Source organism: Kogia breviceps, chromosome X (assembly GCF_026419965.1).
Source record: "Kogia breviceps isolate mKogBre1 chromosome X, mKogBre1 haplotype 1, whole genome shotgun sequence".
NCBI lineage: Eukaryota > Metazoa > Chordata > Mammalia > Artiodactyla > Physeteridae > Kogia > Kogia breviceps.
This window is the reverse complement of record NC_081330.1, coordinates 88,420,653-88,437,733: the sequence shown is the minus strand read 5'-3', so window position 1 is coordinate 88,437,733 and position 17,081 is coordinate 88,420,653. Positions and strand designations below refer to the sequence as shown.

At 36.7% G+C, this 17,081-nt stretch overlaps 1 protein-coding gene across 4 annotated transcripts in view; it reads right to left on the bottom strand.

Annotated features, from left to right (window-relative positions):
* The window catches only part of WNK3 (WNK lysine deficient protein kinase 3), a 186,198-nt gene that overhangs the window by 104,761 nt on the left and 64,356 nt on the right, over positions 1–17,081 (bottom strand). For 3 of the 4 annotated variants that reach the window (XM_067023028.1, XM_067023027.1, XM_059049735.2), the window contains exons 3-10: positions 16,654–16,826; positions 15,659–15,879; positions 14,637–14,794; positions 10,911–10,999; positions 7,505–7,724; positions 2,480–2,774; positions 1,471–1,664; positions 1,227–1,376 (exon numbers count right to left, since the gene is read on the bottom strand). In XM_067023028.1, coding sequence (XP_066879129.1) covers positions 1,227–1,376; positions 1,471–1,664; positions 2,480–2,774; positions 7,505–7,724; positions 10,911–10,999; positions 14,637–14,794; positions 15,659–15,879; positions 16,654–16,826 — 1,500 coding nt within the window. The remainder of the gene's footprint in view (positions 1–1,226; positions 1,377–1,470; positions 1,665–2,479; positions 2,775–7,504; positions 7,725–10,910; positions 11,000–14,636; positions 14,795–15,658; positions 15,880–16,653; positions 16,827–17,081) is intronic. The other variant, XM_067023029.1, reaches the window with a different exon arrangement.

Here is a 17,081-nt window from a genome sequence, read left to right as displayed (position 1 = left end):
TACATACTATTTTGTAGCCTGCCTTTGTCACCTAATATATAGAATCCACCATGCACTGTCAACCATATCAGATTAAATATACCCCCAGCAGATTTTAAATGCATCTGGCATTTGTCAAGTACATGTATGTTTTCCCCTACAAGTCTGTGAGTTCTTCAAGGCAAGGACCATATTTTATCTCATTTATATCCCCAGAGATGATAGTCATTAAAAGTTTGTTAATGAACTATGACTGACTATATACCAATCTCTTAAAAGCAACAGATCACCAGCTGCTAACTAAATCATATACAGAGAATGCCTAGGAGCTCAGACCGCCTCATTCCCAAAGAGAGAAGACACACGCAGGGGATGGTAGGGTTGAGGAAAGAAAATGGGATGGCAAAGAAAAGCCCAACCATGTATCCACAGTCCATAGCCTAGGAAACCAGGATATAGGCTTGATATATGAACTCTCACAAAGACTGTGTACTCGTTGTCAAAAATTAGTACCACTGACTTTGAGAGTCTAAATGACAAAAACACTTATTTCTCCTACAAAAATAAACGTGAACCAAAAGAGTCAAGAATTTAGATGAAAGTGCTTAAAATTATAAGAGTCTATGACATACTATTTCTCCTTAACTACCAAGGACATCCCTCTACATTCAAACCAAGCTGGAAAAGTCCAATACAAAAAACAAACCATAAAAAGGGATCTGAGTCCTAAATAAATTTTTAAAATTTATTTATTTATGTTTGGCTGTGTCGGGTCTTTGTTGCTGCATGCAGGCTTTTCTCTAGTTGTGGCAAGCGGGGGCTACTCTTCGTTGTGGTATGCGGCTCTAGAGCACAGGCTCGGTAGTTGTGGCGCATGAGCTTAGTTGCTCCACGGCATGTGGGATCTTCCTGGACCAGGGCTCGAACCTGTGTCCCCTGCATTGGCAGGAGGATTCTTAACCACTGCGCCACCAGGAAAGTCCCCTAAATAAACTTTTTATCCATATATGGAGTTCTCAGTTTCTCTTCCAATTATACAAGCAATGTGTCAAGATTCTAGTTACACAATGTTAGACACATCCTCAAGAAGAATGTCTTAAGTGAAGGAAAGTATAAACAACTTTTAGCTTTCAGTGACTTTTATATAAACTAGGATGAATTTATGAAAGAGAGCCTTTGCCTGTCAGAAAACCTAGGCAGTGTTAAATAAGTTTAACTGAATATGGAGCCTCTAAAATGTATCTTACCTTTACCTGTGAGACCTTTGGGACACTTAATGGCAAAAACTGGAGTTGTGAAACAAGTGGAGGTCCAAGGACATGTACAGGCAGAACAGTGGACTGACCTTGAAGCAAAGGCAAAATGTGGGGCTGAGTCAGCTTTGGCTGCTTCTGCAACTGTTAAAAAAAGAAAAAGATTAAAGATAAACTCTCCCATTTACAGTAAATATACTGATTATATATTTAAAATATATTTAACAGTTCACCTCACCCCTGAAATCTGCTGGTAATGTCCCACTAGCTGCTGGGATGGATAAATTTTCCCTGGAACATTTTTTTCCGCCTGTGGGTTGTTAGAAACCATTTGAGAGCCCATCATCTGGTCTGAGGAATAGGCTATACTGGGCTGACTTGAAGTACCTGAATGTATAACTGATCCAGCTCCTGCCTCAGACAAACTGTCACCTATGGCAAAGAAAACAAGTGATAGGTAGAAGGGAAAAACTTGAAACACAAGGTCCAAATAGCATAGGAATGGTAAGTGTTTCTTTAATTTTTTTCTTTTTTACTCTGACAACCTGAAACAGCTTCAAATAAAATATGTACACTGCAGAATTAATAAAAAACCATCATGTAAACTCTCCATGTTGATACTGTGTTATAACTAAAATATTCTTAGTAAAGCAAACCTACAAACAAAGAATCACATAAAAGTCAACTCGATTTCCTGGCCATTTCATCCATATCCTAACTAATCTTTGTTTGCCATTAGGATTTCAGTAAAATCTAAGTAGCATATTCTCATTCTCCTAGAACCTGGCTAGAAAATAATACTGCCTTTATGGAACAACTGGTTATTACTACGAGAATACTGTGTCCTTCTAGAGAAGAGAATGCATTACAGCAGAAATATTAGAGAAACTGTGTTAATTTTATACTTGGGTCTAAAATACAAAATTTCTTAGAGTCTAGAAAATTCCCTCTTGAAGAATAAATTCTATCTTTAGTTGCATATCTTCTTTACTAAAGGATTTACATTAGACCCTTAAAAATGCTAAAAAGATTATAATCCTTATTCAACTAGTACCTTGGACAAGTCACTTAACAGAACAGTTTCTTAATTTTAAAATAAGGAAACTATCTGGCTTGCCTATTTCAGGGATTTTGTAAAAGGATTAATGAAATGATAGATAACAAAATGCTTTAAACATACAAAAGTACTATTTAAAGATAAGGGAATACAATTACACATTTCCTTTTATGAATTATAACTGTGTTACCTGTAACAGAGGAGCAATGCTGTTGTGGTTTTCTTTGCAGAAGCTGTTGTCGCACGTGTTGATCAACTTCAGTTTCTTCACATTCAGCCCCGCTGTGCTGAGCAGGAGGAGGGGGCAAAGCTGTATTTTGGGGCTGAGGGAGCACAATGCCCACAGTCTTGCACTGGGAATCTCTGCGTTCTTCCAAACAGCCAGCTGGCTTCTTCTCCCTTGTCTTCTTTATCAGGGTCACCCGGTCTCTAATGGACTTAGCAACAGCTTTGGAATCACTTTCATGGAAGAATCCTGACTTGACCTATAAACAAAACATAATAAGCAAACCACATCTTTAAGAGTTTTACTTTTTACTAGCAGAGTTATTTTCTGCCCCCAAATTCCAAATGCTATCAAATAACAGTTAATTTGTTTCTATGTTCTTTCTTAATCAGACATGAATAAATGCCAGAGCCTTTAGTAAGAAAAACAACACTATTACCAAGCATTGTTGAAATAATTCTGGCTTTAAACAAAAACAAACAAATAGCTTGATATTTCAGTACATGCAGTCTTATTACAGGTAATTTATGACTGCCATTAAGTTTTGTGAAACATTAAAAAGGTTTCCTCATTCAACAACAGTAAGTGTCTACAATGTGCCCAGTATTGGGCTCTGGAGACATATAAGTGCCTAAGCTGGTCCTTTGTCCTATATGCACACACAAGCTGGTGGTGAGAGAAGGATGAAAACAAGATAAGGGGCTTCCCTGGTGGTGCAGTGGTTAAGAATCTTCCTGCCAAGGCAGGGGACATGGGTTTGAGCCCTGGTCCGGGAAGATCCCACATGCCACGGAGCAACTAAGCCTGTGCGCCACAACTACTGAGCCTGCACTCTAGAGCCCGTGAGCCACAACTACTGAGCCCACGTGCCACAACTACTGAAGCCTGAGCACCTAGAGCCCGTGCTCCGCAACAAGAGAAGCCACCGCAATGAAGAGTAGCCCCCACTTGCCGCAACTAGAGAAAGCCCGTGCACAGCAATGAAGACCCAACACAGCCAAAAATAAATAAATAAAGTAAATAAAAATTTTAAAAAACACATGAAATGAAATAAAAGGTAGAAATGAGCTGCTGCAAAAGCCCTAAAGGAGCACAAGCCTCTCTGGTGAAAGCAGAGAAAGTATCACAGAGGAAGGTAAAATCTGACCTGGATTAAAACAAAACAAGGAACTTGCAGGCTATTGAGGGAGAGGTAGATGAAGTTCAAAGATCAACACTCTAGGCAGAGGAAGTATGCTTATGGCAAAGTGCTATATCTTACTAGGTGTTAGAAGAGTGACAGAAGAGAAGTTAAGGGCTTATCGTCTGAAAGGAACAGGGCTGAGTGGCAGAGATAATGACTTGAGGAGGTGCCATGGCATATTATTCTCAGTTTTACAATCTGTTTTTTAAAGCGTATCTTGGGGGTCTGCAGACTCGGGGAAACTTCATCATAGTTGAAAAATGATTAAAATGTTAGATGGAATCCATATATTTAATTTCACTCCCTCCCAAAGTTCAAAAAACACTCCCAGAGTAAATGGATTTTTAAGTCATAAACTCACAAGGATAGAAAGAAGAAAGGCAACAGCAACAACAGACAATGTTTTGGAATTTGGGGATGTGGAAAACAAATAGATAATAACTGACCTAGTGGACCTGAAAAAGTGAACCAGGGAAAGCTGAAAATCATTCCCATTTATACTGAATAATATTCATAACACACAGGAACTGGCAGTACCAGGTACTTACAGAACTGGGTAAAGTCAAAAGAGATGACTAAAATAAGGAAGACTAAGTGAAAGGGTTTTGAGAAGTAGTTAGGTCCCTGTGCTCCACCCTCCAGTCCACACCTTTGGGTGATTGCTTCTTCCCTACCCAAGAAGTCTGTAATTTTGTTCTCTGGAGAGGGTAAAAGAGGATCATATCTGGACTAGGGAACACCAGGCACAGTTGAGGGTATGACTACCATAACAAAAACAAGAAGGTTAAATGACCATATGCATGCTGAATGCCATGCTCAGAAACCCCCAGACCTCTTCCCCACTTGGCTACCAAAATACCAGTAACCAGATCCTTACCCTCCAGACAGGATATTGAAAGATGCTTCTCTGGAGAATCTGGCCAATCCAAAAAGAAAGACCCACAAATATTTATGTCAAAGATTCCCCAATTATTGGCCCACCCAGATACTTGAGAGTAGAGGTTAACAAGTCTGACATAAGTGATCATACCATCCAATCAGCTTGTTAGTCCCTGTCGTAGGCAAAACCATGGCCCCTCAAAGATGTCCCATCCTAATCCTCAAACCTGTGAATATGATGTGATATCACTCCCATTATTGACCTATACACAATTGACCTTAAGACAGAAAGATCTGGGTGAGCCTTTTACCAGCTAGTGAAGGATTAAACTTGCCATTCCTGACTTTGAAGATGGAGTGGGGGCATGTGAAAGGACTGAAGAACAGTCCCTAGGAGCTGAGAGTGACCCCCGGCTAACAGCCAGAAAGGAAATGAAGACCTTAGTCTTACAACTGCATGGAACTGAACTCTCTGTCAACAACCTGGTTGAGCCCAAAAGCAGATTCTCTCCCAGAGCCTCCAGCTAAGAGTCCAGGCCACCAAACCTTGATTTCAGCCTGTGAGACTCTAAGCAGAGAATCCAGTAAAGCCTACTAGGACTTCTGACCCACAGAACTGAAATAATAAAAGGGTGTTGTTTTAAACCCACTAAATCTGTGGTAACTTGCTATACAGCAAGAGAAAACTAATAGTCTCCTACTATTGATCATGAGCAGCCAGCCAAGAATAACCAGAAATATGAGAAAAGCCTCTAACAAGAAGATGGAGCACAAAACCAACCAAAAAAACCCCTAGCAACTTGGAGAAAATATACTATGCAGGAAGAAAAAAAGTGTCAAAAACACTCTCTTCACTAAAATTACAGAGTGGTGCCATAATATCACATCCATAAAACAAAGAACAAGACATTTACTCTAAAAAAGGAACAGATAAAAAAAAATGAAAAGGAACTCTTGAAATTAACAAGATAGTAGAAACAAAAAACTCAATGGAAGAGTTAGAAAATAAAGTTGACAATATCTTCCAGAAAGGAGAATAAAAAGACAAAAAGATAGAAAATAGAAAAGAACATTGGAGAAACAGTCCAAGAGGCCAAACATCCAAATAATAGCAGTTCCAGAAAGAGAAAACAAAGGGAAAGAACTCAACAATAAAATACTTTTAAGAAATTTCCCAGAAACTAAAGGATATGAGTTCACTGAGTATCCAACACAGTGTATGAAAACAGACCCCAACCACTGTGAAATTTTATAATACTGAGAAGAAAGAGAAGATATTACAAGATTCCAGAGAGGGAAAAATGGATCACATGCAAAAGATCCAGAAAACAGAACATCTTTGTATTTCTCAATATCAATACTGAAAGCTAGAAAATCATGGAGCAATGACTTTAAAATTTTTTTAATTGCCAACCTAAAATGACTTAGCCAGCCAAATAATCGATTAAATATGAAGACAGAATAAAGATGTTTTTAATACATGCAAGTCTCAAAGAATTTACCTCCCATATACCCTTTCTTAAGAAGGTGGCAGAGGAAGTGGGCCACTAAAACAAAAGGTAAGCAAAGAAAGAGAAAGACATGGGACTTAGGACACATGAATTCCAATACAGGAGAGAGGCAGAGAAGTCTAGAATGATAGTAAAAAGAAAGATCAGTATGATAGTTATGTAGCAGATGTCCAAGACAATCATTCTAGATTAGAACCATGTGACTAGAAAGATAGGCATGTTAAAGGCTATCATCTCCAAGATACCCACTGTCAATGTCCCATACTCCTTTTATTTATTTATTTTAATTTATTTGTTTTTGGCTGCATTGGATCTTCGTTGCAGTGTGAGGGCTTCTCATTGCAGTGGCTTCTCTTGTTGAGGAGCATAGGCTCTAGGCACGTGGGCTTCAGTTGTTGTGGCTCGTAGGGTCTAGAGCGCAGGTTCAGTAGTGGTGGCACACGGGCTTAGTTGCCTTGCGGCATGTGGAATCTTCCCAGACCAGGGCTCAAACCCGTGTCCCCTGCATTGGCAGGCGGATTCTTAACCACCACGCCACCAGGGAAGCCCCCATACTCCTTTTAAACCTGAGGACAGAATGCCCAGGTGAGCCTGGCTCAAAGTATCTGGACTTTGCTAATTTGACCACATGCTGTTGAAGCTCCTGCACACCCTCCCTCCAAGTACTGCACAGCCTGGATCGGGCATGGACATACATTCCACCCGACAGAAGTTATCTGCTGTCTTCTACTCTTGTGGGGGGAGCGGGACATGGGGAGATGAGAAGTAGAGAAGTCAGAGGGGCCAACTCCCTGTCAAAGCATATTGTTACCAGACAACTAATTTTTCTGATCTGCACAACAGCCCTCTGGTGCCCTGACTGTGGTGAGCCATGTGTGTTTCCCTGGACTCACATGTGACCTCACCCCGATGACCTCCCTAGACTCAGCTCTCATAAACTCTTAGGGAAGCTGGAGCCAAACTATGACCGAGAGACTGTTCAGCCTATCCCCTCCTGGGCATCTTCACCTAACAGTAACTTCAGTAACCAGCTAGGTGTGTGTTTGCCACTCCAGTTTTCAAAACAAAATAATATATATTATTTAGATAAACTGTAATGAAAATCAAAGGAATGAGTAACACAAAAGTCAGGGTAGATATTACCTGTGGTGATGAGGGAGAGGAATGCAAGTGGGGGTGGGGGGCACACAGGTAGCTTTTAAAGTTCCAGTAGTGTTCTATTTCTTAACAAAAGTAGAGTTTTACTATTCTTTATACTGTACATACAAATTTAATATACTCTGTTGTAGAGATATATTTCACAATAAAATTATAATTTAAATAAAGAAAATGAGAGGAAAGAAAGCAATCAGAAGGAGAAAGGAATCAACCCTGATACTATAAGGGGAGGGGAAGCCAGTGGTAGGATTCACTTACCATTTCATATGCTACTTCCTCGGGTGTATCTGTTTCTAAATTGAAACTGAATTCAATAGCTTCATTGTCTTTGTGCTTGCCTTTCAATTTCTTAGGGTCTTCAACCCAGAGCCTTAAAGCCAGAGATGAATTTGAGCAATCATCTTCCTCCGCTAACTCCACCCTTAGTCCTGTATCCTCAGCAAAAAATGCGTGGTTTAGTAAGTCTCTGACAGACAACCTAAAAAACAAAATACAAATCTGTTATCAATTCTTCCAATCATAAACAAGATATAGAGCACTTAATTAGTAAAAATTGTGTCAAAGTAACAACCTGATTTAAAATTTTCTATTAACTAAACCGTTAATCTGCCCTTTTACAAAAGCCAAATCTTATATCCAATTTATTATTACCAAGGATGCAAAGAAATCCCAACTAACATGCATTTGAAGTGATCTTAATTAAGGATTATTAACAGTAACATATCTAGATACTGAAGTTTAACATACCTAAAGGTATGCCTAGAGATCATTAGAGAAGTGCTGCAGTATACATTAGATGGACTGAGTATTTTCCCTAAACCACTGGTTTAAGTTACTAAAACTCACACAACAGATTGTTGGCAAAGGAAACTAAAAACTCTTCGAGGTATATAAACTCTAAAGTAAATTAGGAATTCAAACACTTTTACAAATGTTATAAATAGAAGTCATTAACTCTATTAACAATAATCTAGTCAATGTACTTCACTCTTTAGAGAATGCCATGGGTGAAGCTAATTCGGTTCAGCAAAGTCACACAGTTTTCTTTAAGTATTTAAGTCCAGTATCCTAGGCCAACATATACATATAATGGATAAAACTCTAGCCTAATATTAGGGATTAACCATCTCTGAAGAGAAAAAAGCACAGAGGTTCAAAAGATTCTTTTATAAGCTGGGAGAGTTAATTTCCTTTTATTTGACCAAATTCTAAAATAGATAAACAATATCTATCCATATTACAGGCCAGTGAGAGCTATAACTGATGTATTCCATAGTTTGTATGTAGAAAGCCCCTCCTGCACTATTTGAAACAGATAAAGCATATTGACTGCACAGTATCCTGTAAGTTGAGGATTTTCAACCTTCTACATTTTTAGTGATCAAGAGACAAACACTTAACTAAGACAGTTTTATAAAAAAGAACAAGCTCGCTCAGACTAATTAGTCTTAAGGCTAAGGTGAGATGTGTTTAAGAAGGTACAACCAAGTTAAGCACTCTGCTTCTCAATGAAAGTTTTGCCTAGATATTTTTACTAAGGAATAACCACTGCAATAGAAGCAGACAATATCATTCATTAAATACTTATTACTCTGTTAGGTATTTTATATGCATTCATTATCTTTTTAACTATCAAAATAATACCTATTTTGAGGAACAGCTAAAGTAAGTTTCTCAAGATCACACTGGCTAAGTGTGAGTCCAAATTTGAATCTTATTCTGCTGTGGAAGCCTGTGCTCTTTCCAAAACACTAATGTGCCATAAATCCTTTTGAATATTCCAGTGTTCTTTGGTAATAGATCATAATTAAAATGCTGTACAAACAACAATCAGAAACCAAACTAAAATGGCTACTTCAACACAGTAGTTTTAGCATAGCTTAAAAAAAAGCATGCCTAAATTACTACAACTCAAAAACAACAACAAAATAAACAACTCAATTTTTTTAAAAGGCAAAGGACTTGAATAGACATTTCTCCAAAGAAGATATACAAATGGCCAATAAGCACATGGAAAGATACTCAACATTATTAGTCCTTAGGGAAATGCAAATCAAAACCACAATAAGATACCACTTTATACCCATTAGGATGTCTATTAACAAAAAATGGAAAATAAGTGTTCGTGAGGACGCTGAGAAATTGGAACCATCATATGTTGCTGGAAGGAATGCAAAATGATGCAGCCACTATGGAAAAGATATAGTGGTTCTTCAAAATTAAATATATTATTACCATATGATTCAGTAATTCTACTCTTAGGTATATACCAAAAAGAATTACAAGCAGAGATTCAAGAAGATACTTGTTCACCAATGTTCATGCCGCATTATTCACAATAGCCAAGAGGCAGAAATAACCCAAGTGTCCATTAACAGATGAATGGGTAAACAAAATGTGGTGTGTGTGTGTGTGTGTGTGTGTGTATACATACACACACACACACACACACACACGCACACACAAAGGAATAGTATTCAACCATAAAAACAAAGGAAATTCTGATACATGCTATAACATGGGTCAATGTTTAAAGACTATGCTATGTGAAATAAGCCAGATGCAAAAGGACAAATATTTTATGATTCTACTTATATGAGACACCTACATAGAAGTAGAGACAAAGTAGAATAGAGGTTGGCAGGGATTGAGGGGAAAGGGAGTGGGGAGTTACTGTTTAATGAGCATAGAGTTTCTGTTTGGGATGATGAGAAAGTTCTGGAAATAGTGGTGATGGTTGTACAACAATGTAAATGTACATAATGCCACTGAATTGTACATTTTAAAATGATTAAAATGGTAACTCTTAGGTTATTTATATTTTACCATAATTAAAATATAGAGATATATAGATATAGCCTGTTAGCACAAACACCAAGAATGTTGTGTAATAAAGCTATAATTAAACAGGATTTATCTTAGTGACTTTTTATATTTTCAGATATGCAACACTAAACTTAGATAGATAACTAATAAAAATGGGAGACAGTGAAATGCTGGTGGAAATAATTTCTATAAAGGATCTGTCACCTTATTAATCATAATCAATAAGGAGGTAAAAATCAAAATACTAACCAGGCAATTTGAGTCAGCAACTGTCCAAAGCTCAAATTAAAGAGAAAAGCTAAAACTAAAAGGAATTGTCCATAAGAAAAATACAAATTGTGATACAAATAAATCTAGAATACTATTTCTTGAACAAAAATAGCCCTATCAGCTTTACCGTTATCATGACACAGGACATTATGGACAAATAAAAAACATCTGGTGAATTGATGGTTAAATTTTTTCTTAAACTATCATAAAAAACTATTTAAGTACTTATGTGAAGGTGACAATGCAGGAAACTCTCTACTATGTACTGTTAGAAGCAAGTTAACCTGGGAGGGGGGCCCACTGACTGTTAAACTGATGGCTGAAGGTGATCTTGTCACAACACACACAGACAAACACGATCCAAATTTCAGTTCAAGGAAAATTAAGCACATGATATCAGTTTAAAATGGCAAACAAGATGCACTGATACACTTCACTCCAGTCAGTATGGTTTGGATTCCACTCAAAAGTCATACCCAGCATGATTCAAAGGTCAGAAAAAGACCCAGTTCAAGATAAGAGAAAAATTCATCCATCAGTTATGTCATTTCACTACATATGCACCCACCTTTCAGATTTATTTTGACGAATACATCCCTCGATAATTTCTTTCACTTCAGGATCAGTGACTTTATTGAAACTGGCTGGTTTTATACCCTGGAAGAAGAAAAACGGTTTCTAGTCACAAATTAAGCAACTGAAAGCCCAAGCCAACATCATTACTAAAATAATGATTTTTTACCACTAAACCATATTCAAATTTTAAATGAGATAAATATATACACACAGTATACGTTTAACAACTTTTTAACAAGGATTTTGTCATAGCTCTACAAATAACAGTGAAAAATTGTAAACGATCTAAATCTCTAATAACAGAGGTAATATTACATAAATTATGTGATATACATATATATGCATATGCTAATACACGGAAACTAAACATGTTCTCATAGTAATTAATAACATGGAGAATTCTCATGCTGCAACATTAAGTAGGAAAAAAATAGGATCCCAAAATGTACATACAGTATAACCCCAATTAATAAACAAGTATTTTTCTGAAATCAGAAAAATCAGTTATTAAAAAACACTTTTAGAAATTCCAAATAAGGGCTTCTCTATTGCAAACATTTCAAATCAATATTTCAAAGTCTTCTAGAATGGCTAGACACAATGAGCAATCAGTAAATATATATATAAAATATATATATTGTTATATATATATAAACTTTTGAGAAATCTATATTATATTTATCCTTAAACAATACCAAAATATTGAGAGAACCTCAAGCTAATTATCAGGTTCTAGGAATTCAATATCAAATTAATGAGGTCCAGATAATTCAACACGTTCTTATAATAACTGTTAGCTGCCTAAATCTACTTATTTTACATTCTGTTACCCTTAATTTATGGGTTTTAGATTTAAAAAATAATACAAGAACATTGCCATTATTTAATAGAAAATTCAAAATTAAGCTATAAGCAGAAAGGTATAATAGAAAAATTATCATGGAATGAGGCAATCTAAGATTTAGTTCTGGGTCTTCACACTACCAGAATACAGAATCAGAAAGCCAAGTACCATATCCTAGATAAATCTGGTGAGATTAGGAGTTAATTTGGGCCTCAAATTCAAGAAGCTTTAGTAGAGATGGAAATCTGAATTGTGATATGGCATTTTTGTGACCTGAATATAAAAGAATAAAATCACCATACAAAAAATAGAATTTTGGGGCTTCCCTGGTGGCGCAGTGGTTGAGAGTCCGCCTGCCGATGCAGGGCACACGGATTCGTGCCCCGGTCCGGGAAGATCCCACAGGCCACGGAGCGGCTAGGCCCATGAGCCGTGGCCACTGAGCCTGCACGTCCGGAGCCTGCGCTCCGCAAAGGAGAGGCCACAACAGTGAGAGGCCCGCATACCACAAAAAAAAAAAAATCGAATTTTTTATTCTACTTATAGAAAAAGCCCTCTTTGACCTTTCCACTGATCTCTTACCCATTCCCCAGCCCTGGATAATTACTGCCTTTCTCTGCTCCTAGGTGAAAATAATTGGGGAGCTGCAACTTACAAAATCAAGTACAGACTCTTCTATTTGTGGTCATACAACATATGCGCCCAAACTAAAAGGGCATTCTAGCCCCATTTCTTTTTCTCAGCTGTTTATTATAGAAATTTTCAAACATACTCAAAAGTAGAAGTCCCATGTAATCATCACCAGTTTCAACAACAAGCATCATTCCTTAACCTCATTTCAGCTATCTACTCCCACACCACTTTTATCCTGGAATATTTTAAAGCAAATACTAGGCATCATGTCATTTCACCCATAAAGTCTCCAGTTTCTATCTCTAACAGGTATTATGTCATCATCCCACCTAAAATAATTATCAATAATTGCTCAATATCATCTAAAACCCAATCCATACTCAAATTTTCCAAATTGTCTAAATGAGGTGTTCTTACAAGTTGGTCTGTTCAAATCAGGAGCCAAACAAGGTCCATACATTACATGTATGGTGCAATAGAACCAGCTCATACCAGCTCACAAGAGCCAACTATTATATTTTCAGGAATTGTGCAAGCTGATTGTTAAATACATCCATTTATAAAATTTAAATTATATAAACTTACGATTAAAGTATATTGAGCCAAGGCAATAAATACTGAAAACACGACTCGACTGTTTTACTACATTTTACTATTATTTATGCTCTTGCAGTTGTTTACATCTTTTGTATCCGTAGGGTGGAAATACTGTATGAGTGCCACTCTGCACCCTTTCTTAACCCTGCATTCAAGTGAGGTCACAATGGTAACTTGAAATCAGTCATGGTGGGAGCACTTACCAAGGAAATTAGCAAATGCTAGAAATCAGTGCTTTTTCTTTTTCAGAGAATCAGTTGTTAAACATTTACCAGCTCATCACTACTTTAAGTCTCTTGTATTCTGTAACAGTCCCTTCCCCTTTTTTCTTTGAGGAAATTGATTTGTTGGAGAAACTAGGTCATTTGTCATATAGAATTCTGGATTTCTTATTGTCTCCCTAAACAAACCTCTAGCGTCAGACTTGAGGTCAAAATCCACCATTACTAGTAGCTGTGTGAACTTGGGCAGGTCACAACCTCTGATTCTCAGTTTCATCATTTCTAAACTGAAAACAGTGCCATCTTGTAGGAATATAAAGATAAAAGCATGTGGCATATATTATGTATTTAAAAATGGTACCTATTAGTATGTTACCTGAAACACTCTAACGATCTCTTTTGTGGCCTACCTTGAGCCACCCTACTGGATATGAAAGGACATATTTTCAGCAATCTTAACACTTTGCTTCTACCTCCCTTACTATACTCCTATCCTCTTATTTTTATAGTTATTTGTGAGTTTATATTATTGCCCTACTAAAAATGTAAGCTCTTTGTAGGTAGCAAACACTTCTTACTCATCTTTGCATTCCTTGTCATTTCTAATGCAAAAAATTACTCATAGCAGGGAACCAAATACTGTATCCATTGAATGCCACTTCATAATCAGGTTTTTAGAACTAGAAGAAATCTTCAAAACCATTTAGCCAATCTTTATTATGTAGCTTTGGAAAATAAGATCCCTCTAATAAATACCTAAAAAATTCTTTACAAACAAATGGATATAGATGATATATCTGTACATTTTCCCCAAAGATACTAATAGAGCATTTTATGTGACCCCATTTGAGTATAGGTATATAGCATAAATCTAAAGCTTGTTTCATTACAATTATGGTAAATTTAACACTGTTATAGGGAACTAAACCAAAATTAGGTTTTTGTTTGTTTGTTTTAATTTGGTTTTTCTGTTTTTATTTTTGGTTGTATTGGGTCTTCGTTGCTGTAGGTGGGCTTTCTCTAGTTGCGGTGAGCAGGGGCTACTCTTCATTGCAGTTCGCAGGTTTCTCATTGCAGTGGCTTCTCTTGTTGAGGAACACAGGCTCTAGGCACACGGGCTTCAGTAGTTGTGGCACGTGGGCTCTAGAGCGCAGGCTCAGTAGTTGTGGCGCACGGGCTTAGCTGCTCCGTGGCATGTGAGATCTTCCCGGGCCAGGGATCGAACCCGTGTCCCCCGCATTGGCAGGCAGATTCTTAACCACTGAGCCACCAGGGAAGCCCCCAAATTAGGTTTTTTTAAATTAATTTTTATTGGAATATAGTTGCTTTACCCCAAAATTAGGTTTGACTAAGTCGACTTCTAAGTTGACTTTACCATGAAATGTGGCAATCTGTGAAGTAAAAAGAATAAAGTTATACCTACACTAGTTACTTTACGGTATATTTGAGCTGCATTCTGGCACTCAGAATAAGGGTACTCCGAAGTAGCCATTTCTAGCATACACATTCCAAAAGCATAGACGTCCACAGATTCATCGTAGTGCTCTTCATACATCTCTGGGGCCATAAACTCAGGAGTGCCTACAAAATACCACAACCACATTTTTTTTAAAAAAGAAAAATGTAGAGAATTCCCTGGCGGTCCAGTGGTTAGGACTCTGCACTCTCACTGTCAAGGGCCAGGGTTCAGTCCCTGGTCATGGAACTAAGATCCCACAAGCCACGCAGTGTGACCAAAAAAAAAAAAGTATCCATCAAGATCACATTCCCTTTGCCATAAGGATTACCTGAGTTAAGTTCTGCTCCCTAAAAGCATATATATATATATATATATATATTTATACATATATATATATTTATACATATAATATACATATATATACACATATAGTTTCCTTAACTTAATTTCCTTAACTTTCCATACTGATGAAGTACAATTTGCAATGTTCAAAATTAGGTAATGATTACCAAAATCTGTTTTTATTTCTATCCTTGTTTTTAGTTATTTAAATTTTTCTGAAGTAATAAATCCTCTTTCTTAAGTCCTCAGAACCTTTCAATAATATTAAATACATCACAAAAGAAATACACTGGGAAGTCTCTAAAATCAGTCAATATATAATAGATATTTCAAAGCAAATTCACATTCTAGACCAGGGGCCAGCAAATTTCTCTGTAAAGGGCCAAACAGTAAATATTTCAGGCTTTGTAGTCCACATGGGCTCTATCACAACTAATTAACTCTGACACTGTAGTGAAAAAGCAACCATAGACAATATGTAAATGAGTATATGTGGCTGTGTTCCAACAAAACTTTATTTACAAAAATAGGCAGTGAAGCCAAATTTGGCCCATAGGCTGTGGTTTGCTGATCCCCGTTCTAGACATATACAATTTTAAAAATCTGTTCTTTACACAACCAACAAACTATAAAATGTTAATCACCAATGACACTTTTAGCAAATGATGTGCGCATTAAGGTGGCTAGTCCTAGATCACCAATCTTCACAGATCCAGTGGGTCCCGTGATGAAAATATTGTCACACTTCAGATCCCGGTGAATAATAGGAGGAGTCCTAGTGTGCAAGAACTGCAATCCCTTTAAAATTTGCCTGCACCAGCTCCTTAAGACCTTTGGTTTCATGACTTTAAATCGTTTTAAGTACCTACACAAAGAAATAAAAACCACATGTAAACAAACATACCTAGCTTACTGTATGGGCACATTAGGGTAAATCATGTAAGCTAGCTGATACTGTATATATTATGATTGACATCACTGAGTTATCTTCTATTATCTGTTATGACAAAAAATTATTAAATCTAATGTCTTATCCTTAGAGAAGACATCCTACTAAGTTTAGCATTTTTTAATTCAAAACAAGAATCATTCCAATCAGAGTGACCTTTTGTGGAATGGCATCAAAATTTTAAAAACAATGTCCTCTCTACTTCCTAATAACTGCTTAAATAGAGTCATCAGAGGGTTTACCTATGTAAAATTTTAGTGCAAAGATGCTAGGAAACAGAAAAAGTACATCACACATTTAATAATCACAAATAAGTGGTTATACCATAAAATTAAATACTGTAGTCAGAAACAAAATGATAGCCTATAATTACATAGTACTGCTCACTAGATATGTGAATCTGGCCACGTCCCCAACCTTTCATCATCTTCTACAAAATGACATTATATTATCTCTATAATGATTTCTAATTCTAAAATTCTATGATATCCCACAAATATGAATTTCTCAACATTGTATTTTCTAACAAACTTCATTAACATCCAAATATTTTAACCTGCCCTGAAACATAGTCACTAGATTCAGATTCTACAAACTTTAATCAGGTAGTGTTACGTTACAAACAACATTTGTGACTCCTGAAAATTATTTCCAAATAAAACTCCATTGGGACTATCAGGGTCAACTTACGTCTTTAAGGTTCCTGATGTCATAAGTTCAGTCACTAATACAATACATTTCTTTCCTTTTAATATAGACTCCCAGGAATCATAGAATCGAACTATATTGGGATGTTGGAGACCCTTTAACATCTCTGCTTCTTCCTTGAACCTTTGTTGCTCAGCTTTGGTTAATTTCCGGTCCTAAAATGGAAGATCAAGTTCCAAATTAAAGTCTAGAAATTCTCTTGCACATTTCTAACACCACTCAAATGAATGCTTTATTTTATTGTATGTATGTGTGTATGTATGTATCTATTTTCACCTGTCAATTCTTTTCTCAGTACCTATATAATCACTGATATTCCTTGTTAGGTAGTTACTTTGATTCATAACTATGTTACAAACCTACCTGCATAATAAAACAATGCCTTGAAAAACAATATCTTTGATGTTAAC